The 24,598-nt window shown below is 43.4% G+C and overlaps 1 protein-coding gene across 4 annotated transcripts in view; it reads right to left on the bottom strand.

The window, feature by feature from the left end:
• Positions 1-24,598, bottom strand: part of SPECC1 (sperm antigen with calponin homology and coiled-coil domains 1) — a 251,247-nt gene that overhangs the window by 170,043 nt on the left and 56,606 nt on the right. For all 4 annotated transcript variants that reach the window (XM_072138379.1, XM_072138380.1, XM_072138383.1 and 1 more), the window contains 2 exons: positions 24,223-24,372; positions 22,766-22,901 (listed from right to left, as the gene is read on the bottom strand). In XM_072138379.1, coding sequence (XP_071994480.1) covers positions 22,766-22,901; positions 24,223-24,369 — 283 coding nt within the window. In that variant the 5' untranslated portion in view covers positions 24,370-24,372. Of the gene's footprint in view, positions 1-22,765; positions 22,902-24,222; positions 24,373-24,598 lie in introns of those variants that run through there.

Below are 24,598 nucleotides of genomic sequence, written 5' to 3'. Positions count from 1 at the left end.
AATAGGGGTAAAGAAGGGACTAATCCAAAGAGGGAGCAGATAATATTTTTTGTCTTTTTGTAGTTGTATTGATTATCCTCACTGTAAGGGGCAAGGGGGCCCTATTAGGACTTTTGGCCTTGAGGATTCAATAGCTATAATGTCCAACTTGAAGGGTTTTAAAAGATCAATGGATTATGGACTGTACTGTCAGGGCTGAAACACACAATCGTGCATAGTCCATGAATCTCGGACTCTGTGTAGGCCGAATTTCATGCACTGAACACTGCTGAGAAACTGGACTCCGAGCATTATAGTGATATATGATACAAGGAGTCCCTGCTTCCCCACATGATTATGGTTTGGCGCTGTTTTCTGGAAATTCACAGGCCAAGCGTGTTTGTGTGTTTTAAGCCTACATCCCATTCTTGAAGATTTAGGGTGAATGGGCACAGCCCAGATTATGCAGATATTCCATGTGGATCTTTATGAGAAAAATCTGCTGCAAAATATATGGTGTCAAAAATCAATGCAGATGTATGAATTCACAGAATGCCCTATATCAGTGGTGGCGAACCTATGGCACGGGTGCCAGAGGTGGCACTTAGAGCCATTTCTGTGGGCACCCCAGGGCAGAGTTCACCAGAAAGGAACAAATCCACCGAATCTTCCTGCAGTCCCAGGCAACTTAAGAGATGCTGCTCTCAGCGCTATTTTAAAGCAACACTTCATTGGCCATTTGGAACTGCAGGAAAAGTGAAAAGGTTTGGACAGAACTGCAATATCTTTGGAGGTCCTTTTGCTCGACCCACCATTCTTCCTGTACAGAGAGATCCAGGAGAGAAGCTACAATAACAGTCTGAATTTCAACTGTATTGGTGGCCTCAGGGGGCCGATACAATTGAAAGATGTGTAAAAACAGGTAGCAATTAGTTACTGCATAAAATGCCCTGTTGGCACATCATGGTAAATAAGTGGATTTTAGTTGTCGCTTGGGCACTCGGTCTGTAAAAGGTTCGCCATCACTGCCCTATATAATACAATCTACTTGTAAACTTGCAGCACAATTTAATTCCTTTAGACCCATGCATAAACCTTATATGCTCACGTGGCGATGAGGATTTTCCTTGGGTGCAGTTCTGTGAATTAAAGACGCTTCCACAAAAGCAAATAAAATCCCTGGCATTGCTATTCGTTGGACATGAGATGAACCCTGCACATTCTTAAGCATGAATCACTATCTGTCATATGTTTATAACTCACTGAGGAATTTTTATTGTCCTGTATTTTCAGTTATCGTATGAGACATTGTGGACCCTTGTAACCTGCCACAACGGCAGTGATCCCGTCACACTGTTATCCTGTGAGTCCTGCATGGATGGAGCCAGCAAAGGCCTTCATATGAGATGTGTATTAGTAATATAGTTATGTGTTGAAATTGGAAATAAATCATACAGAGTAATTGGAATATTGTGTTATACAATAAAATATGAAACTAAAGAATTAGTATATGATAAAATTCTGCATGCTCCATCCTTTATTTCCCTCATCTGTCATGGATAGTGTTCCTGTATACATAAGATAGTCAGCTGATTTTGCCAACATTGATTTTTCTCTTCGGTGAATAGGGATCTTTACCTTCTTCTCATCTCTGAAACTCCAAACTGAAAAGAATATTAAAAGAAATTACTATACAGGCGGTCCCCTACTTAAAGGAAACCTACCACTTGAAGTGGCAGGTTTCAGAAGAAAACACCGAGCACCAGCTCAGGGTGAGCTGGTGCCGGAGCTTATTTTTGTTAGCGTTTTAAACCGCGGTATCGCGGTTTAAAACACTTTTTAAACTGTTTAGCCGGCGCAGGGAGGTACGCACTCGGCGCTTACCATGCGCGCGGCTCTCCTTCACTTCCTATGTAGCCGCGCGCATGGTAAGCGCCGAGCGTGTACCTCCCTGCGCCGGCTATACAGTTTAAAAAGTGTTTTAAACCGCGATACCGCGGTTTAAAACACTAACAAAAATAAGCTCCGGCACCAGCTCAGCCTGGTAGGTTACCAGCTCAAGTGGTAGGTTTCCTTTAAGAACACCCAACTTACAGACAACCCCTAGTTACAAACAGACCTCTGGTAATTGGTAATTTACTGTACTTTAGCCTTAGACTACAATAAAGTGCTTTAATAGTTATTAAATGTGTCTGCAATGAAGCTTTATTGTTAATCCTGGTTCTTATGACAATCCAACATTTTTAAAATCCAGTTGTTACAAAGACCAAAAAGTTACAATGATAAAATATACAGTTTCGACTTACATACAAATTCAACTTAAGAACAAACCTACAGAACTTGTATGTAACCAGGGGACTGCCTGTATTTTTAGGCACCTTTTCACCTTGGCATTATTTCAACCATGTTGTCGGCATGTCTTTTTGCTTGGTTTTAAATGAAATATTTTATGAAATTGCACCCTAAAGGGTATTTCCCTTTTAGGGGATTTTAGAAAAGGTACATTTATATTTACGTTTTTTTTTTATAGAAAGGACCAAAATAAGTATTCTTATAAATATAATAAAAGAGGATATTCAGGATGATAAGTGCTTTAGTCAGGTCACAACATGATATCCTGTGGTAGATTGCTGGCCTACAGTATAAGTGTATATATCAAGTGAAATAAGGTCACTGAAACATCTTATCATCATATATCCTAAATATTTTACAGATTTCTCTTACACGGATGGTGTAGAACATTTGTCAATGTTCTCATATCTAACTAAACATTTGTTTCTGCTGAAGAGCCTTTGGGTATAAAAATATTTGTATTTAAATGCACTGGGCCAAATTTATTAAATGGGTTTTCCCGACATAGGATAGGGCCTAACTTGCTGATTGGTGGGGGTCTTAGTGATGGGACCCTATAGATCATGAGAATGGGGGTCCGATGGGGTCCATTGTACTACGCTCGGACCCCTCGTCGCTCCATGAGATGAGCAGTCAGTAGCACTTGGTCAGACTCCCCATTCATCTCTATGGGGTACATCTGACCCCTCATTTGGAGCTTAAAGAGATTGTCAAGTGAGTTGTTTGCCAATCTCCGGCAGATCCATAGATATGAAAGGAGCAGTCTGACCATGCGCGACCGGCTGCTCCAGTCACCTCGGGTAGCGACTAGGGTACAACGGACCTCTGTTCTCATGATCTGTGGGGGACCCATCACCGATCAGCAGGTTAGGCTATGCTATGGATATGGCTTAACTTGTTTTGTGAGAAAGCCCATTTAATAAATTTGGCCCAGTGCCTTACAATACAAATATTTTTTTACCCAAAGGCTTTTAAGCAGGAACAAATTTGCACTAAAAAGAACGCGCACAAGTATTTATAAAGTGTCTGCGCCAGTTTCGTGTCGCGGCTGTTCTGTGTCAGACCAGAGAGAAATAAATGTGCACCTGAAGGGCGTGTTCCTGCTTAGTCGGATTTTGCGCCACATTTATTACTGACATATGTCGCAATTCTGTCTGCGCCACAATTCATGCAGCAAGAAATTTGTGCACACTTCCCAAGCAGTGCTTGGGGCACCAGACTAATGAAGACCGGGCGCCAGTTTTTAATTAATCTGGCGCACTCTGCACACTCCACAGGGAAACTGCACACTACTTATGATAAATGTGATCCACTCTGTCTACCATGATACCTCTACTATATTAAGGAGATTTATCATCAAGTTTCTAAGGTAAAACTGTTCTAGTTGCCCATGGAAACCAATCAGAGCTCAGTTTTAATTTTATAAACAGATATGGGAAAATGAAAGCTAAGCTCTGATTGGCTGCCATGGGCAACTAGAACGATTTTGCCCTAGGAAACTTATGATAAATCTCCCAATATGTATATAATGGTGCACATCTTCCACAGTACACAGCATGAATCGCTAGCTCACACTAGTGACAGTAACTACCGGACTAGAGATCTCTCATCTTCAACTAATTCCTGCCATGTACTTCCCCCATGTGGTCATCAGCTACTTGGACAGATTTGTATATAAAGTTATATATCAGTCCATAAATGTGTGTATATAAGTGTATAAATGTGTGTAAGAGTGTATAAATATGTGAATATACAAATATGTATATTTTTTGAGGGGATAGCGGGGGGAGGCCCATTCAGAAGTCTGCTATGGGGCCCTGACTCGCCTAGTTACTCCCCTGAAGCCAAGGTGGGAATAATAGTGTCTTTCCAGCATAAGAAGATCCAATCCAAAGAATTGTGGCCAAAATAATATAGATATTCATCCATGTGTATGGAAGCTAAAACATAGTAATAAACTAATAACTAGTCAGTGACATCTCACTTCCTGTACAAGGCACAGTGACAGAACACCAGGCTTATCTGCTCTGTCTGCTGCAGGATGTTCTTGCAATGACCGGATGGAAAAAGCTGCATTTTTGGAACTAATTGGATTCTTTGAAACTGGTAAAACGACATAATTATAATTCACTGTAAAAGAGATAAGAGGAACAAATAGCAAAGCTCTCCATAACACCGAGCCACACAGAATATAACAAGTATATTATAGATCAGTGATGGTGAATCTTTTAGACACGGAGTGCCCAGACTACAACCAAAACCCATTTATTTATCCCAAAGTGTCAAAATTTAAGTACAATTTAAGCAGTAACTTCTTGCTGTTATAGCTTTCAATCGTATCAGTATCCTAAGAACACCAATACACTAGAAAGAAAGGGTAACAAATTCAGGTTCCCCTGAATAGGAAGAATTTTCAGGCCTAGAGCTGAAGCTACGATGATAATCCAGATCTGCCCACACCTTCCCATTCCTCCTGTAGTCTCAGGCAGCGCTGTCACTTTAAGATAGCACTGAGCGCAGAAAGTCCTGGGCTTCATGGGAGTCCATGAAGATACCTCGTGTCCTCTTTGGTGATGACCTGGGTGCCCACAGATCTGGCTCCGAGTGCCACCTCTGGCACCCGTGCCATAGCTTCGCCATAGATGGTTCTGTACCTGAATATGAAAACTTTATGAATACAAGACTTAGCCAAGAGACTAAATCTGACCATACAAGTCACCTCCAGCTGCCAAGAAATATTGAAGACAATGGCAATTCTGTGCAGGCACGTGCTTCATATTTGCCTCATGATCAATCTTGTTGTCCTTGAAGGGTCGATCTACTGATCAAGTGAAAATTGTTCTGGAATGGTGACAGAAACAGAACTACAGTGATGTGTTTTTTTCAATCTTCATCTAGAGTTATACTATTGGAATAACTGTATGCAGTGTTCAAGGTAAATTCCAAAGTTTCTGCTGCTGGTGGCTTCAGATTTATACACATTTTATACAGTTTTTCCCCCAAAATGTAAAAAAAATCTGTTTTCAGAAACATTTGCACGACTATATGGAATTTTATTGATATATGTATTTAATTTAGTATTTATATAATAATTTTATAAAGTGAGTATATAAATGAGAACGTTTCTATTCCCTGGCAACAAGCACAGATACAAAATAGTTTCAATGCTTTTCACTATATAGTGTTCAGGGTTTAAAACCTGTAAACCTCTGAAACCATAAGTAGCCAGACATTAAAGGGATATTCCCATCTTCTAAAATAATGACATAAGGTAAGTAGATATAATCAATTTATGATCAGTGGGAGGGGATCCAGCCTAGGGAACTTAAAGGATATTTAACACCGGGATGAAGGATTGTAAACCAAGCCCACTGCCAAACTGGTATGTACCTTCACTGGCAGGATCCACTCTTGATTCTTATGCCCTTGTTTGGAAGAAAAAAAAGCTTTACAAAGTATGCAAATGAGTCTGAAAGATCAGTATGTTAGTGTGCTTGGTTTACAATACTTCATCCTGGTGGTAGATTTCCTTTAACACATCTCTAGAATAAAGGGGTACATAGTTATTAGTTAGAAGCAGTGGTGTACAATAGAAGCAGTGTTACAATGATGACCATGACATTTTCCATGTAGTCTAAAACTTAAGTAGGTCAGGACCCATTTGCTTATTCTGTTCTGCAGGAAGTGCAAACATGCAGCTAACAATGGGGCTCATTTACTAAGGGTCCGAACGCCGCACTTTCGCCGGGTTTCCCGAAATTGCCCCGAGATTTTGGCCCACGCGATCAAGATTGTGTCGCATTGGCACCGGCTTTCACGCGAAATAAATCGGGGGGCATGGCCGTCCGGACAACCCAACGGATTCTGAAAAAATGCAGAATTTAAAAAATTTTTTTGTGTTGCAAGATCACGCACTCACATGCACCAGGAAGAAGAAGGTGAACTCTGGCGGACCTCAGCGCAGCAGTGACACCTGCTGGATATCGGGCGCACAACCTTAGTGAATTCCTGCAGACCCGAATCCACGTCGGACAACTCGCCGCGGGATCGCAACTGGACCAGGTAGGTAAATGAGCCCCATTGTGTCTATTTGACCCTATGTTCTTTCTGGTCGGTTCTCTAACCCGAGCTATTTGGCCTGATTATTTTCTACCTGTCTTTTTGTTATTGGTGTTTCTGCATTACCTTCTGGTGTTTTTAGGTCCCAGCTGTGGTAATTTGTATTATCCTATCAGGAGTGGCCGGGCTTCATTTAGGCTGGTTTAGTTATTCAGTCTTCGCTAGGTAGTGTTATATTTGCAGCTTATCCCTGGCTCTGTTCTGTTGGAACATCTATACTTTCTAGTAGCTTGTTACTTTGTCTGTTGTAAGAAATTATGTGATGTTCTCTTGTATTCTCTCACCACTTTCCTGTCTGTTCCCCTTTGTCTGTGTTTCCTTAATAGTGAGGTGCCTCGTGGACCTGCTCTGGTTGTTACTTGTTATTCCTGTTCTCCCTTTTGCCATCTTTCCTGTATTCAGCCTCGGTTGTGTGTTTGTGTGCATGCTGGGATTGCTAGTTCACCAAGTTTTACATTAGGGGGTGGCCCAAATTTAGTACACCAGATCTTAGTATCCTTTAGTCCTTTCCCCTACTTTCTGGATAGGTTTTTGTGTTGAGAGAGAGAAGTTGTCAGGTCCGGGTAAGCTGACCATCACCCGCAGGCAGGGACTAGCTTAGCCATACAGTAAGGGATTGTTTTCCCTTCCCCGATTCCCTAGTTCTAGCTGCTCTTTACAATGTTTCCTGCTTCCTTATAAACCGTGACACCGACAAACTCCTGGGACTTAAGGAGTAATATTACATACTTTAGCTTTGATAAATCAAGACCCCCTTCCTTTACCCCTTCTCCCTTCAGTGTTTACCCTTGGCTTGTGTCTTTCTTGTCTTTCTGTTTTGTCATTCTATAATGCTTATGTTCTTTTCTGCATTAGGTGACTAAAATAGCTGTATTGGATATTATTATGTTACAGGTGTCCCCGGACCACACAAGTAAGGAGAGGGAGATAATCCTTGTCTCCACCCATAATATGCATTGACATGTTTTGTATCTTTGTATAGTTAAGGCACAGTTCCATTGCTTTATTATCAGTATTACCCCACGCGGGGATTCATGGTAGACCCAATTTTTTTCTATCCAACTTTTTAAATAAAAAACATTGAAACAAAAATATTCTTGATGCCCGCCCCTCTGGAAGACTCTACCAGCCTCCTTATACCGTTGTCTTCCACTGTTGTACTGGAGTCATGTATTAGAGCCTTGACCTACCGGAAGAGCCTCTGATGCTCTGATGGGCCACTCCTACACTTCATGTAGCAATGTCATCAGTCTGAGCACAGGATGCTGAGATTTTAAAGACACACCTGGGTATGCATGTGGTTGTGGTGTGAGGGCATTGTTAGGGAGTGCTAAGGCCTGCAGTGTCAGACTAGCCTACGGGAGCAGCAGGGGATCCTGCGGTGGACCTACGCTCTAAGGCTACATTCACACGAACGTATTGGGGACGTATATACGGCTGACGTAGTGCACCATATATTACTTTGGAGAGGGGCAGGGGTGAACGGGCCTCCTCTCCCCGGTGCCGATGTGTGCTACGGTGCGGCTGGCACACGTTAATGTGAATATAGCCTTAGGAGTATCTTAGGGGTTGCTAATAGAGATGAGCGAACATACTCGTCCGAGCTTGATGCTCGTTCGAGCATTAGCGTACTCGAAACTGCTCGTTGCTCGGACGAATACTTCGCCCGCTCGAGAAAATGGCATCTCCCGCTGTTTTGCTTTTTGGCGGCCAGAAACAGACCCAATCACAAGCCAGGAGACTCTGCCCTCCACCCAGCATGACGTGGTACCCTTACACGTCGATAGCAGTGGTTGGCTGGCCAGATCAGGTGACCCTGGAATAGACTAGCCCCTGCCTGCGCTGCTCGGATCATTCTCTGTCTGGATGCCGCTAGGGAGAGAGCTGCTGCTGGTCAGGGAAAGCGTTAGGCTGTTCTATTAGCTTACTGTTAGGCAGGAGTGATTCTACAACAACCCAACAGCCCTTCTTAGGGCTACAATAACGTTATACTTTTTTTTTTTTATTTGCAGCTAGTACCATATTGTGAGGAATTTGCAGGGAGACTTGCTACCGTTGTGTTTAGCTCTTAGTGACACACATATCCACCTCAAACACCAAAGTGGGAAAATGTATTAGGGGTTTGATTTCAATTAGGCACAGTCTGCCATTTCCTTTTTATTTTACGTTTATTTTTTCATAACTCAGCGTCATCTCATCTGGCATAGCAGTGTGCTTTCATACTTGGCTAGAAAATAGCCATAGGAGAATCCAAACGGCTTACTTAGGCCTACAATAGCGTTATATATATTTTATTTCTGGTTGATCTGCTGGTGGCTGTCCTTGCTGTAGTGCATCGACTACCATATTGTGAGGAATTTGTAGTGAGACTTGCGACCGTTGTGTTTAGCGCTTAGTGACGCACATATCCATCGCAAAGACCGAAGTGGGAAAATTTATTAGGGGTTTGATTTCAATTAGGCACAGTCTGCCATTTACTTTTTATTTTACGTTTATTTTTTCGTAACTCAGCGTCATCTCATCTGGCATAGCAGTGTGCTTTCATACTTGGCTAGAAAATAGCCATAGCAATAGGATAGCATCGTTTGGTTTTAAAAACTAAAAAACACAAAAAAAAAAAAAAACACCAAAAAACACAAAAAAAAGTTAAAAAAAAATTAAAGTTATAACTTTCATTTTCAAAATGTTTAACCCGAGGGCTAGGGGTAGAGGACGAGGGCGGGGACGTGGGCGTCCAACTACTGCAGGGGTCAGAGGCCGTGGTCCTGGGCTGGGTGAGACACCACCTGCTGATGAGGGAGCAGGGGAACGCCGCAGAGCTACACTCCCTAGGTTCATGTCTGAAGTTACTGGGACTCGTGGTAGAGCACTGTTGAGGCCAGAACAGTGCGAACAGGTTATGTCGTGGATTGCCGACAATGCTTCGAGCAATTTGTCCACCAGTCAGTCTTCCACGCAGTCCACCCATGTCACCGAAATCGGCACTCCTCCAGCTCCTGCACCTCAGCCTCCTCCCCCCCAGTCTGCCCCCTCCCAGGAAAATTTGGCATTTGAACCGGCATACTCTGAGGAACTGTTTTCTGGACCCTTCCCACAGTCACAAACCACTTGTCCGGTTGCTGCTGAGCAATTTTCCGATGCCCAGGTTTTCCACCAGTCGCAGTCTGTGGGTGATGATGACCTTCTTGACGTAGTGGAAGAAGTGTGTAAAGAGGTGTCCGACGATGAGGAGACACGGTTGTCAGACAGTGGTGAAGTTGTTGTCAGGGCAGGAAGTCCGAGGGGGGAGCAGACTGAGGGATCGGAGGATGATGAGGTGACAGACCCAAGCTGGGTTGAGAGGCCGGGTGAACACAGTGCTTCTGAGACGGAGGAGAGTCCTCGACCAGAACAGGTTGGAAGAGGCAGTGGTGGGGCCAGACGGAGAGGCAGGGCCAGAGCAGGTGCATCAGCCCCAAATGTGTCACGTAGTGGGGCTCCCGCGGCGAGGGCTAGATTTTCAGAAGTCTGGAGGTTCTTTAAGGAAACACCGGATGACCGACGGACTGTGGTGTGCAACCTTTGCCAAACCAGGATCAGCAGGGGTTCCACCACTACTAGCTTAACTACCACCAGTATGCGCAGGCATATGAATGCTAAACACCCCACTCAGTGGCACCAAGCCCGTTCACCTCCGGCCGTGCACACCACTGCTCCTTCCCCTGTGTCAGCTGATAGTCAGCCCCCTGCCCAGGACCCTGGCACAAAAACCCCATCGTCGCCTCCACGATCCTCCACAGCATCCACCAGCGTTCAGCTCTCCATACCCCAGACGCTGGAGCGGAAACGGAAATATAGTGCAACCCACCCGCACGCCCAAGCCCTTAATGTCCACATCTCCAGATTGCTTAGCCTGGAGATGCTGCCCTATAGGCTAGTAGAGACCGAGGCCTTTTGCAACCTCATGGCGGCGGCCGCCCCTCGGTATTCGGTCCCCAGCCGCCACTACTTTTCCCGATGTGCCGTCCCAGCCCTGCACCAGCACGTGTCAGACAACATCATCCGTGCCCTGACCAACGCCGTTTCTGACAAGGTCCACCTGACCACGGACACGTGGACGAGTGCTGCCGGGCAGGGCCACTATATATCGCTGCCGGCACATTGGGTTAACTTGGTGGAGGCTGGGACTGAGTCTGACCCTGCGGCTGGTCATATACTGCCGACGCCGAGGATTGCGGGGCCTACCTCGGTCCAGGTCTTTCAGGCCTCTATGCCTCCTCCTCCTCCCACCCCTCCTCCACCTCCTCCTCCGAACTACCATCCGTGGGCATGGCGCCATCAGTCGGTAGCTCTAGGCACAGCAGCAGTGCCGTCGCTAAGCGACAGCAGGCGGTGCTCAAACTGCTGAGCCTAGGCGATAAAAGGCACACCGCCCAAGAGCTATTACAGGGCATTCCACATCAAACTTGTTAACTTTGTCGCCACCCTGCTGTGTAATCCACAAAATATACTGGCAAACTTTTATCATTTACCGATATTATTTCAGCGCTTCTTGCGCATCTGTTTACATTCCCCTCACCCGCCATATCCTAAACTTATAAGAACGCTACTACACTTGATCTTATACAAAAGGTTCTTAGAAGTGCTGTTTGGGGAGTAGCCTAGAGACAGGGGCTTGGATTGGCGAAAGCTCGCCTGGAAGCGGAGCGCCAGCTCCATCCCAAGATCCAACTAACATAGTTTTAACTGCAGCACCTTTAATCTACTACTAGTTCACTGCCTCCATAATAATAATAATAATAATAATCTTTATTTATATAGCACCATCATATTCCGTAGCGCTTTACAAATCATAGGAAACAAATACAAATGTAATGTAACAGAGCACAACATTTGTATGGAACAACAGGAGTGAGGTCCCTGCTCGCCAGAGCTTACGGTTTATGAAGATGATGGGGTAACACGAGGTAAAAGAATATTTAATGGCCAAGCCATTCTTCTTAGGGAATAGAACAAAATATAATAAATGGAATTGCTGTCGCTTGAACCCCTCAGCCGTCATCTTATATACCAGGTCCAGGGTGAATGGGACTGCAGAGAAGTCTGGTGCCTGTTGGTTGCTGGATAACAGATGGGAGGACGACACAGGACGGGTTAGTAGAAGAGTTAAAACTCCATGCAGTTAATGAGTGTTATAGGCTTGCCTAAAGAAATGGGTTTTAAGAGCACGTTTGAAACTTTGGAGGTTAGGTATTAGTCTGATAGTCCGGGGCAGAGCATTCCATAGAATTGGTGCAGCTCTAGAGAAGTCTTGGAGACGCGAGTGGGAGGTCCGCACTAGGGTAGAGGTTAATCTAAGATCACTGGCGGATCTAAGAGCACGGGTTGGGCGATAGACTGAGATAAGAGAGGAGAGGTAGGGGGGTGCAGCATTATACAGAGCTTTATGGATGAGGGTTATTATTTTAAACTGTATTCGAAAGGAGACTGGCAGCCAGTGCAGCGACTGGCATGAACTGTAGGCATACATGGTCCCCTTATCAAACGAGCTGTGTCAGGCAGAATTTTGGGTTGTTTTCATGGCTTCCACAACAAACTTGTTAACTTTGTCGCCACCCTGCTGTGTAATCCACAAAATATACTGGCAAACTTTTATCATTTACCAATATTATTTCAGCGCTTCTTGCGCATCTGTTTACATTCCCCTCACCCGCCATATAATAAACTTATAAGAACGCTACTACACTTGATCTTATACAAAAGGTTCTTAGAAGTGCTGTTTGGGGAGTAGCCTAGAGACAGGGGCTTGGATTGGCGAAAGCTCGCCTGGCAGCGGAGCGCCAGCTCCATGCCAAGATCCAACTAACATAGTTTTAACTGCAGCACCTTTAATCTACTACTAGTTCACTGCCTCCATACATGGTCCCCTTATCAAACGAGCTGTGTCAGGCAGAATTTTGGGTTGTTTTCATGGCTTCCATGTTAACTTTGTCGCCACCCTGCTGTGTAATCCACAAAATATACTGGCAAACTTTTATCATGTACCGATATTATTTGAGCGCTTCTTGCTCACCTCCTTTGGTTCCTCTCTGCCACCCATTGGTTTGAAGCCTGAGTCCATTTAGGGTATGTCGCCATGCCACTCTCTAGCCTGCCGCTGCTGCCGCTGCCTCTGCATGCCGTCCCCTATAGTGTCAGGGTCAATTATTGGATGTTTTAGATGCTATCTAGCCTCATTCGGTCACTCTGTCATTGCCATGCTGTTGCCCATAATTTTGGCATAATGGTGCGATTAAGCAGCCTCAGAGGCATCCATGCATGCTGCCCCTGCTGTTTCCTGTCCATTTCCATGGTGTTTCCATCCTTTTCTGAGGTTTCCAGGTGTTTGGCCAAGCTTCCCTGTGCAGAGCCTTGGTCCCCTTGAAAAATGCTCGAGTCTCCCATTGACTTCAATGGGGCTCGTTATTCGAGACGAGCACTCGAGCATCGGGAAAAGTTTGTCTCGAATAACGAGTACCCGAGCATTTTAGTGCTCGCTCATCTCTAGTTGCTAAGCCCTGCAATGTTGCACAAGCCTACCAGAGGATCCTTCCAACAGAAGGAAATGTAATTTGGATGCTAGTGGGGTCTATTTTTTAGAGGATGATGAAGGGTTGGCCCAGAATAATATTATCTAGTCTGCCCAATTGTGTAGCACAAATAAAGTGAGGATGAAAAAGGGTAAAGTAGACTCTAAATGTAAACAAATCCATCATATTTTAATATGATTTACAAGTCTTTCATTTCCATTTATAGGGGTTTCCTACAACTGTACCAATAAGACCCATAAAAGGTAACAAAAATACTGTACATCCAAGAAATCCCTTGTGCAATAACATTCTCATCATACACGTGAGTCACATTTACTGAAGAAACAAACTAGTCTACAATATTCTATATACAGACACTCATTTCCAGTGATTCATGGTAAGAAAAGTGCAATGATAAATCACAATGATGATCATCTAAATGAAGACTGGTTTGTCAGCAGTGGATTTACTAGTTGCTAGAGTAAAATTGCAGAAATCTGCAGTCTCACTATAACTTGGTGTCTATAGATCCTAAACCCAATTAATGTTGTACAATGAAAGGCTACAATACTTTCTGGTTTAAAACACTGGAAGCCAATACTTTACGCTTGTTGGTCACATGTACGTAAGTTGCACGCAATTGGTTTGCATCAGTCATGATTCGGCAGAGGCTGGAAACATTGGGTTCAGTGGTGCTAGGACGGGACTAATTCATAGGGTGATCACTGTTCTTTTTGTATCTTTCAATGTTTTTAAATGTTTTGAGCACTGATATAATTTTTGGATATCTCAGGCAACCCCTTATTAAATATACTGTTCACAAACTTCATGAGAAAGCAGGACGTTCTCTTCTCTAAACTCCTTTCCAGATCACGAAACCTTCCCTGTGGCCACTCCCTAATAATGAACTCCATCCAACATTATCTAATCCAAAGAAAAACAATATTTCACTTTGCGTCCAGGAAAATTTTCCTATTTCTGTACAAAGACCTTATCTTTTCTATTTCCTCATTGTGTTGACATATTCATACTGTTAAATATTTTATAGGTTATTTAGGATTTAGTATTAAGAGATAACCCATCTCGTATTGTTAGGGTATATGCAGGGTGAATAATAATATAAGTGGTCCTTTTGGCCTCTTCCCTGCAGAGCATTTCTCCAGGCCACTTGTTGACCTGCATTTAAAGAAAATCTGCCACCTTGATGCTCAAGCAGCAGAGCCAATTGGGGTTCCTACTAGCCAGCCCCTAACCGCTGAAATAGGACTAAGGTATGCTATAAATCCCACATCCACAGCCAACCAATTCCACTGCCTTAGGTGGGCCAGCAGAGAGGAATGTTTATATCCTATTACCTGCTGCTTCGTTGGACTAAGTGCCATTAAAGAGACTGTCGCACATATCTTCAACATCTGCAATTTGTGAAACCCGACGAAAATGCGGCCGCAGGACCCTTAGTAAATAAGCCCCATTGTAATGAATGCAGCGGCAACATACGTGTGCCACCGAAGGTCCACTCAGTTGCAGGATTAAGGACCCTGTGTTCATGTGATAAGTGGGGTCTCGGCTGTGGATGGGGGTCTAGGTTAAATTGGTTGGTAAGCCCTATTAAATATTAAGTTTTTCTTCTATAGGAACTTCTGAGTTTGTCATGTTTTAAATTCTTGGAAGGAAAATAAGCTACATTAGAAGACCCATGAGCTTAACACAACATGAAGCCACTTATTATATCACTGCACACAAGGCCCGTCTGCAACTGAGTTGAAATATTGCATAGATATACATTTTAACGAGACATTCCCAGGCACAAATACATCCCATTACATAGGAACATGTCCCTTCTGTATTACCAGACTGGAATTTCTTACAGTAGACAGTATCCTTACGGGCAAATCATTAATAGTAAGTATATGTTACAGCTCTGGCTTCAAGAGTATTCATTACCAACTTATTCATAGCAATTAGGTAACGCCAGGCTGGATGCCAGTCACTTAGTGGCAAGTCAGTGTTGTATCCTGCCCACACCGCACCTGTATACAGTATACTATACAAATTGTCACGTACATGGAACCTGTTGGATTGATCTGAAGCCAGCACCGGACCGCAGACAATAGAGATTGCTCTTAGGGCAATTACAAGACACGTTCCCAGAATCCATGACCTGCAAAATCTGTTCTAATGAACCTTTATATGTTTCCTGGAAAAAGCAAATAGTCTTAATAGAACAAAGATTTGCTGCTTCACAATGTAAACTATGATTAGGGACATAGCCAGCACCAGGTACATGAGCCTAATTTTCTTTAAAGTTGGATTGAGTAAAAAGTTAGATCTTCTTGGACTCCCCATTAGATCTATGGAATATGAGAAGTTCAGTTTACCCCTAAGCAAGTAACATATCTATGAGGGAACTTAGGCCCCATGTATGTAGGTCACATATGCAATTATAGTAAAAAAAAAGTAATCATATAAATTAATTTATAGAAGCTTCAAGAAATGGGCAGGTGACAAGCTGAAACATTGGTAGCCTCAGATACAGATTTACATATCATGCACTATAAAAAATGTGTTTCAGTTTAAGACTCTCTAACTTTCCAAATTTCAAAATACATTGGTGTGTGTATCTAAATAGTTACTATTAATACATCCGGCATACGACAATATAACACCAGGCCCAGTCTGTTATAGGATTGCACTATTACTTGCGCCTGTTAGAGGGGAAATGATCACAATTCCTGTCCATGCGCCAGAAAAAAAAGGTTTCTATCAAGGCTTCTACACTGCTCTGCTTTTGTACAGAAATCAATATATCCTTGTGAACGATGAATGAGCGGTTATCTTTGTCCGTCTAAAGGTTCTCATATATCTCACATTCGTAAAACTCTAAGATATGATTAGACAATTTGATATCTTTTCATAGGAAGATAATGGGGTGGATTTATCAGTGTGTCACAAGGCAATGGGGGGAAAAGGTAAGATAATCTTTAAATGTGTTATAGATACCAGCGAAGATCAGATTGCTCTAGACTGACTTCCTGTTGTCTTATTCTGTGGTAGGTCGGCCTATCAGTCCCCTTAAGTCCCGAGGTTCAGCTACAACCATGGCCAGACAATGGGATGGGTTCCCGGGGCGTGCACCCCAGGGCCCCCACTACTTTGCCCTTTAAAAGGCCCCCATCAGATGTGGGCAATTCAATTGCCCACTTTATGTTTGTCTCTGGCTCTTCACCTGGTTCTCTCCAGCCGGTGGACTTGTTTCTTTGGCAAAGCGAGGGAACAATACGTTCCCTGCTCTGCGATAAACAGTGGCGTGCACAGGACGTTGGTGTCCTAGCGCAGATGGCAGAGTGATGTCAAACACTGCACCTCCTGCAACAGAGCGCTAACTTCCTGAAAGAAGAAAATGTTGCGACCCACCGGGGGAATGGGGAAGGGCGAGTACAATATATTTTACGTAATACATAGATGTATTACTACATCTGGGGGCTGTATATAGCTATACTACTGCGGGGCTGTATATAGATGTATACTGGGAGAAGGCTGTATATAGATATATTACTGGGGGGGAGGCTGTATATTGGTGTATTAATGGGGGAGGGGTCTGTATATAGATGTATTACTTGGAGGAGGCTGTATATAGATCTGTTACTGGTGGGGGAGGCTGTATATATATGTATTAATTTGGGGGAGGCTGCTATATATAGATGTATTACAGGGAGTAGGCAGCTCTATATAGATGTATTACTGGGGGGAGGCAGCTGTATATAGATGTATTACAGGGAGTAGACGGCTGTATATAGATGTATTACTGGGAGTAGACGGCTGTATATAAATGTATTACTGGGGGGAGGCGGCTGTATATAGATGTATTACAGGGAGTAGACGGCTGTATATAGATGTATTGCTGGGGGGAGGCGGCTGTATATAGATGTATTACAGGGAGTAGACGGCTGTATATAGATGTATTACTGGGGGGAGGCAGCTGTATATAGATGTATCACTGGTCCAAATGCATAGAATGGAGGCTTATTGCCAATAATTCTACCAAAATATCTAAATTTAAGTGACCAGATTATGTGACCAGATCACTAATCTACCAACCCCCCCCCCCCCCCACCACCACCCGAACAGCATCAATAAGACCTTAGGCTAATTTTAGATGAACATTTATATAGGTTCAGCCATCTAACGAAATATAGTTTCTGCCCCCTCACTGACATCACACTCGCAGGGTCACATGACTAGTGAATAGTGAGCAGGAGGATGCATATGTATGCTACAAATCCATCACATTTTGCGCCCGGGGCCCCCACCAACCTTAATCCTGCCCTGGCTATGACTCTTACCCCTAGACCCTCTAATACTACAAAGTTAGGACAGTGAGGGTCATAAAGGTTGGATATCCACCAATCTTAAAGATAAGGTCTATTAGGAGGGAAATATCCCAAAGTCTCCATGTACTTTCGTAGACTGTCTAAGCCTAGGGCTCTACAGAACAAGCCTGGTATGATCTAATAGATGTGACTGAAGTGACGCTCCCCCTGCAGCCTCCAAAGTTGACTCATCTCAACTGCCAAACAGGAGCAGGGAGGAGGGTGAGACAGTGTAACAGCCTGTGAATCTGCAGCACTGACTGGCTCTGGGAAACCGCCCCAGTAGCCTTCCAGCTCATTAGTATCATTTTAAAAGTTGATATTAGAAGGGAGGAAACCATGGATAGCAAATATTTAAAAATTACCACAGTCCCGGTACTTACTTACCCGGTCCATTCGTGATCCCGCGGTGCGTTGTCCGACACTGATTCGGAGCTTGCCGGGATTCACTAAGGTTGTGCGCCCGATATCCACTAGGTGTCGCTGCTGCGCTGAAGTCCACCAGAGTTCACCTGCTTCGTCCCGGTGTATGAGAGTGCTATTCTTGCGACACAAATTTTTTTTTTTAATTCCGCTGCCTTTCCGAATCAGTCGGGTTTTCCGACAGCCAAGCCACCCCATTTCTGTCGCGTGAAAGCCTGCGCCAATGCGGCACAATCCGATTGCGTGCGCCAAAATTCTGGTGCAATTCTGCACAAATCGGAAATATTTGGGAAACCCGACGAAAGTGCGCGCTTCGGACACTTAGTAAATGAGCCCCAGTGTCCCTGGTTTATCATGATGGATTTTGATGGTAGATTTCCTTTAATATGTCACCATGCAGAACACCACCATCGATAGTGCTACATGCGTGACAGCAGCCTTACTACGTTAATGTAATGCGCTCTGCGCACCTCTCAGGGAGAATATCCCATGTTTATTATTGTGCATGTATATCCTGAGAAGACTAGTTCTATACTGCCCTCTGCTGGGCAGACAACATGCTTTCATGAGCACATCATATGGTTTTGAGTTCAAGAAATAAACTGAAAAAAATACTCAAAATACACAAAAAAAGTAATAAAAATTAAAACTGTTAGAATGTTCTTTTATTGGCTGCACTCACCTAATAATGATAGAAACGGGAACAATTTCCAAAGTACTTATTATACATACGGTTTTACTACACCCTGGTAATGTTTTAGTGAGATATAAAGGCTATATATACTTATATACTTATTTATATATGCACATATATGTTGCATATTGGGCAGCACGGTGGCTGAGTGTGTAGCACTTCTGCCTTGCAGCACTGGGGTCCTGGGTTCCAATCCCACCCAAGTCAACAACTGCAAAGAGTTTGTATGTTCTCTCTGTGTTTGTGTGGGTTTCCTCTGGTTTCCTCCCACACTCAAAAAACATACTGGTGGGTTGTTTAGATTGTGAGCCCCATGGGGACAGGGACCACTCTGACATGCTTTGTGCAGCGCTGCGTAATCTGTATGCGCTATATAAAGAATTATTATTATTATTGCGCTCTCTGTGACTCACTGCTTTTCTCTGTGTCACTTCCATTATCTGTTCAAAGGCCGCTAAGACGTCTGTGACGGATGCTAATAGCAGGGCAGAGGTGGAAGATAATTCTCCAGACTACTGCACATCATAGGTTTACTGTACACTCCCACCATTCCCACATTACTCTACACAGTAGACAGATTAGATGGATAACACCGGATGTAGAGTTTATACAATTATTTGGGTTGCCGGCTTGAACCCTCTCCATCTGTGTAAACTGCAGCAGTGTTAAAGGGGTTTGGTTCTAATACGGTGGATAAAAAATAACAATCAACCTGGTACAACCCCTTTAAGGTCCAGGGGCGCCTGGCATAAGTTTAAGACAAACTGCCCTTAAAGGGCATGTATGACACATCTTCTTTTTGTCTGAGCTCCTCTTCTGCTTTGTTACTTATATTTTGTGATCTTCTTCACAGCGGCCTAAAGGTCGTAAGCAGCAATAGACTGCAGCAGACCTATTGAAGTCTATGGAAAAGTGGAATAGAGAGGAAAGTATTTTTTGTTTTTTCTACACCACCCAAGGCCACTAATAAATAAATATATTGATCCTTGAAAACCTATTCAAAAGTAAAAATATACTAAACCTCAATGCATGTAATCTTTCAACACCTTTCAACATTTTTCAGAAATCATTAGTCCAGTGAGTGTACATGAGCTGTAACATTAATTCTGGTCACTGGTATGCACATCTATGAAGTCTGAACTCTAGTTTTAAGCCTTCTATGTGCTTGTAAGTGAAGAGCCAGTTGCTGTGACTCACTGCTCCCATCTCCTCTCCATAGACACATAGCTGCTGTGACTCACTGCTCCCGTCTCCTCTCCATAGACACATAGCTGCTGTGACTCACTGCTCCCCTCTCCTCTTTATAGACACATAACTGCTGTGACTAACTGCTCCCCTCTCCTCTCCATAGACACATATCTGCTGTGACTCACTGCAACCCCTCTCCATAGATATATAGCGGCTGTGACTCATTACTTCCTCTCTCCTCTCCATAGACACAGAGCTGCTTTGACTCATTGCCCACACTCTCCTCTCCCTAGACACCTAGATGGTGTGACTCACTGCTCCCCTTCTCCTCTCCATAGACACCTAGATGATGCGACTCACTGCTCTCCCTCTCCTCTCCATAGACACATAGCTGCTGTGACTCACTGCTCCCCTCTCCATAGACACCTCGATGATGTGACTCACTGCTCCCCCTCTGCTCTCCATAAACAAATAGCTGCTGTGACACACTGCTCCGCTCTACATAGACACCTAGATGATGTGACTCACTGCTCCCCCTCTGCTCTCCATAAACGAATAGCTGCTGTGACACACTGCTCCGCTCTACATAGACACCTAGATGATGTGACTCACTGCTCCCCCTCTGCTCTCCATAAACGAATAGCTGCTGTGACTCACTGCTCCCCTCTCCATAGGCACATAGCTGCTGTGACTCACTGCTCCTCACTCCACTCCTTAGTCACATAGTTGCTGTGACTCACTGCCTACCTCTCCTTTCCATAGACACATAGCTGCTGTGACTTACTACTCCTCATAGACACATAGTTGCTGTGACTTACTACTCCTCATAGACACATAGTTGCTGTGACTCACTGCTCCCCTCTCCTATCCATAGACACCTAGATGTTGTGACTCACTGCTCCCCCTCTCCTCTCCGTAGACACAAAGCTGCTGTGACTCACTGCTCCCCTCTGCATAGACACCTAGATGATGTGACTCACTGCTGCTCACTCCTACCTATATGATTATCACTGCTCCCCCTATCCTCTTCATAGACACATAGCTGCTGTGACTTACTGCTCCTCATATACACATAGCTGGTGTGACTTACTGTTCCTCATAGACACATAACTGCTGTGGCTGACTGCTCCCTTTCTCCCCTCCATAGACACCTAGATAATGTGACTCAGTGCTGCCCCTCTCTATAGACACATAGCTCCTGTGACTCACTGTTCCCCTCTCTTACATTTTTGTAAGCTTCTGTCCACTTCTGGCAAAACAAACACAGAAGTCACTGAAATTTCAGAGTGAGAAACAGATTAAGAAGGAAGAAGGATGGTTACAGCCAGTGGAGTAGGTGGGAGGATTTTGTGGAGGGAACCATCCAACTTTGGAGCTTTGTGGCAGGTATCAAAGCCAAATTAATGAGACCCTGTCACCTGAAATTACCCCATTACACTATTAACCCACAAAGGTAGGGGATGAAATGTCCTTTCTACAATCTCCTCTTTAATGTGAAATCTCACTCCCTTAGCTATAAAAAATCCCCTCAAGTTATGTAAAAGTCATATTTTGCCTGAGGCTACAGAGACCCCTATTTTTAGTTCTATGGGATCTAGAAACTTTTGTGTCATATTAATATATAATAATTCATATATATGAATCCTCCCATAGCCTCTAAACTTGACTCATCTCAGGAATCAGGGGAAAGTGGCAACCTAACCCCATACAAGAGCTGCATAAAGGCATGATGGCAATTTAGGGCCACCAAACCTACTAACCGGTTGCATATAAGACAGGCCCTGTCGCTGACTGCAAGAATATAGGGGCTCATTTACTAAGGGTCCGCAGACCGCATTTTCACAGGGTTTCCCAACGATTTCCCGACGGGGGCGTGGCCATCGGACAACCCGACTGATTCTGACTCCGCGCGGGATTTAACACTTCGAAATGGTGACGCAAGAAATGCACTTACAAGCACCGGGAAGAAGAAGGTGAAACCTCGGCGGGGAGCGACGGATGCAGGAACTCGTGCGCACGAGCTTCGTGAATGGTGCCGGACTTCATCTTCGTTGGACTGTACGAATCGGGGATCGTGACAGGACCAGGTAAGTAGTAAATTTGCCCCAATGTTTCACGTACAGCACATTGAGAAAAGCTGACATGTCATATAATACATCAAGCTGCACTTTTCCGGTCTACCACAATGTGGCGTTACCAGTCCATTAGACATCCTCTCATCACAGGACAGGTGATATATACCCCAATATGACATCCTTGTGATTTATATTTCTCATCTTTCATCTTTCTCATCACACCAGGACTGTGGTTCTGTGAGCTACAGTTAAAGATACAGGCAGGAATTGGAGTTTACATTTCCAACTCTGTCTTTAATTCCCTGTATCTCCAATTCTGTAATTCATAGAACCATAAGCTTGATGTGATCTAAGAGCTGGGATAGTTATCTTTAATATGATTCTAGATACTATAGAACTGAAGATAGTGGCATTTGAAGTGACTCTGCACCTGTAGCCTCTAAACTTGACTCATCTCAGGAAAATATGACTCTTCTCTGCTCATTTACACATAATTTCTAATGTTCCTTTTTATGATATAATAATGCATGTTTACCTATAAAAATTACCTACAAAGTCTTTTGCAAATGTGCAGAAAATAGTCACTTTTTAGTCGCTTTTAGAGGCTGGAGAGGGAGTGTCACTTGACTCTTTAATCTTATCATTATTATGACACCAAAAGCCCGTTTCTAAATATTATAGGGGCATCTGAAGTGAGAATTCCCCTACAACCTCTAAAACGGACTCATCGCAGGCAAAAAGTGACAAACTTAAGCTCTTTTCAGTTCATTATCCTATGACTTCGGAGTAGATTCTTTTAGAAACAGGTGAGATTTAACATAAAAGGAGGAATTCTATTGAAACTTCTTACCCTATCTGAGGGTGCTGCTAGTTTAATATGGTAAAAGCTGGTGACAGTGTCCCTTTGAGGAACAAATCCAATGCCATGCTGTATTCTGTCCACAGATGAACACACATGTACAGAAACAGAAATCTGGAACTACATTATGTAGTGTATACGTCATGTATACAATGTACCTGTATTAGTCCTGAATCTGCTCTCCGACAGCTCAGAAATGCCTCCGGTTGTGATAGTCTTCTTCAGTCTGGACGTTGTGATGGCAGTGCTGCCCCCTGGCTTTGTAAGCATGTCATCACTGCTGGCTCTTTTTAACTGGAATTAACAAGAATGTGTCTCACTGATCTTTTCTGTACAAAATGATCAATTTTCAAAGTGTCAAAAGCCATAGAACTGTCATCAATTCAAGAAACTGAAGTCATAAATATCCTTTGTTTTTAAGCAATGACTCATTAGGCTTCTCACAATCACATGCATAATGTCAGAGACAGACACAGAGCTAGGAAAAGTGATAAGATGGCAATAGAAGGGATCATTTGCTACATTCAAAATAATCACCACAAAAGAAGTGTAGGAAATAGGGCATACAGGATATAAACTATTCTTTTCTTCTTGATATAATCATTCCATAAAGTTACAATATACTACTGTAATGCTGTTAAACATTTCCCCCATTCACATTCAGCTATATATACCCCCTGCAGCCTTGTGCCATTCTTTGTAAAACCTGTACATACAGTATACCTGCGTGAAAGGAAGTTGCAGTTAAGTTTTTCCCCATTCTGTGTTTAAGAACAAAAGTAAAAACATTTGTTTAGTGAACATCATAAAGCCAAGCTTGCTATATTTTTCCATTCAGTGTTTCATGCTGGATGTAATGTATATTGGGCAGATAAAGGGCTGCCCAGACTCTTGTCTGCACTACTTTTGCTTTACGTGTGTACTTCTGCTTTTTCAATATTTGGCTTATGTTCTTGACTATTCATCGGTGTCTGCAATTCTGTACTTTTTAGTACAGATCTCAGTGTTGACCCAGATTGTTGACCTCACCTTTGTGTTATTTGCTCGTCTGTCTTGTTACATAATAATAATTCTTTTATATATATAGCCTCTACAGAATATGCAGTGTTGCACAGAGCTTGCCAAATTAGTCCCTGTCCCCATGGGGCTACATGTCCACACTTTGTCGCAGGAACGGACCATCTTTGTGGTTGTCCCCTGTTGCCTAGGGTACACAGAGCCAATCATGGCGGACTGTTGGGGGGGATCGAGTTTTAGGGTTCACTGTCTTGTCTGCTGTCCCTGAGAACAGTATTCCCATTACAATAGTCTATAGATATGTTCAGCGTGTACGATAAGACCTTTCCTGGTGTATACACTGAACGTATCCAAAAATTGACATGTAAATGTATACTAAGTGACATATTTGGTTGTCAGATGTGGCATGACGTTCAGATAAGTATAAGTAGAATACTCTATAACTGCTTGTTGAATAAAGTGAGACCAGAATGAAATCTTCAAATCTTTTAGTACAATTATTCTTTTTAAAAACCATAAACCATGTACACAAAGTAAAGAGTGGACACATTTCGAATGGAACATCATCCTTAATCGTAACATCTGTCACTCTGCTTACCTTACTTATCCGGGACTCGAATGCAAGTGAATTGGTTGACCTAGAGGTCCTCATCCCAAAGGCAATAGTCGGAATGGCTCTCGCTCTCTCTGTCCCATGGCTTCCCTGTTTGTTCTGTGCACTTAAAGAACGTGCAGAGCTCTTCATACCCTACAAACACAGTATGACATTCAGATGAGTATGTGGTTAAATTGGTGGACCAAATCACTATCTAAATCTTTCCTCTTTACTAAAGTTTTATTTGCATCCAAAAAAGGTTCTATAATAAAATGTTTCCAGAATACAAAAGTAGTAAAACATAAAAAGACTATACATATTTGGTATTGCTGGAATCCTACTGACCCAACTGATGTTGGAAAATCACAAACCCTCAAAA

Source organism: Engystomops pustulosus, chromosome 2 (genome assembly GCF_040894005.1).
Source record: "Engystomops pustulosus chromosome 2, aEngPut4.maternal, whole genome shotgun sequence".
Classification (NCBI taxonomy): Eukaryota; Metazoa; Chordata; class Amphibia; order Anura; family Leptodactylidae; genus Engystomops; species Engystomops pustulosus.
Note: the sequence above shows the minus strand (reverse complement) of the source record. Positions and strands in the feature narration are given on the sequence as shown.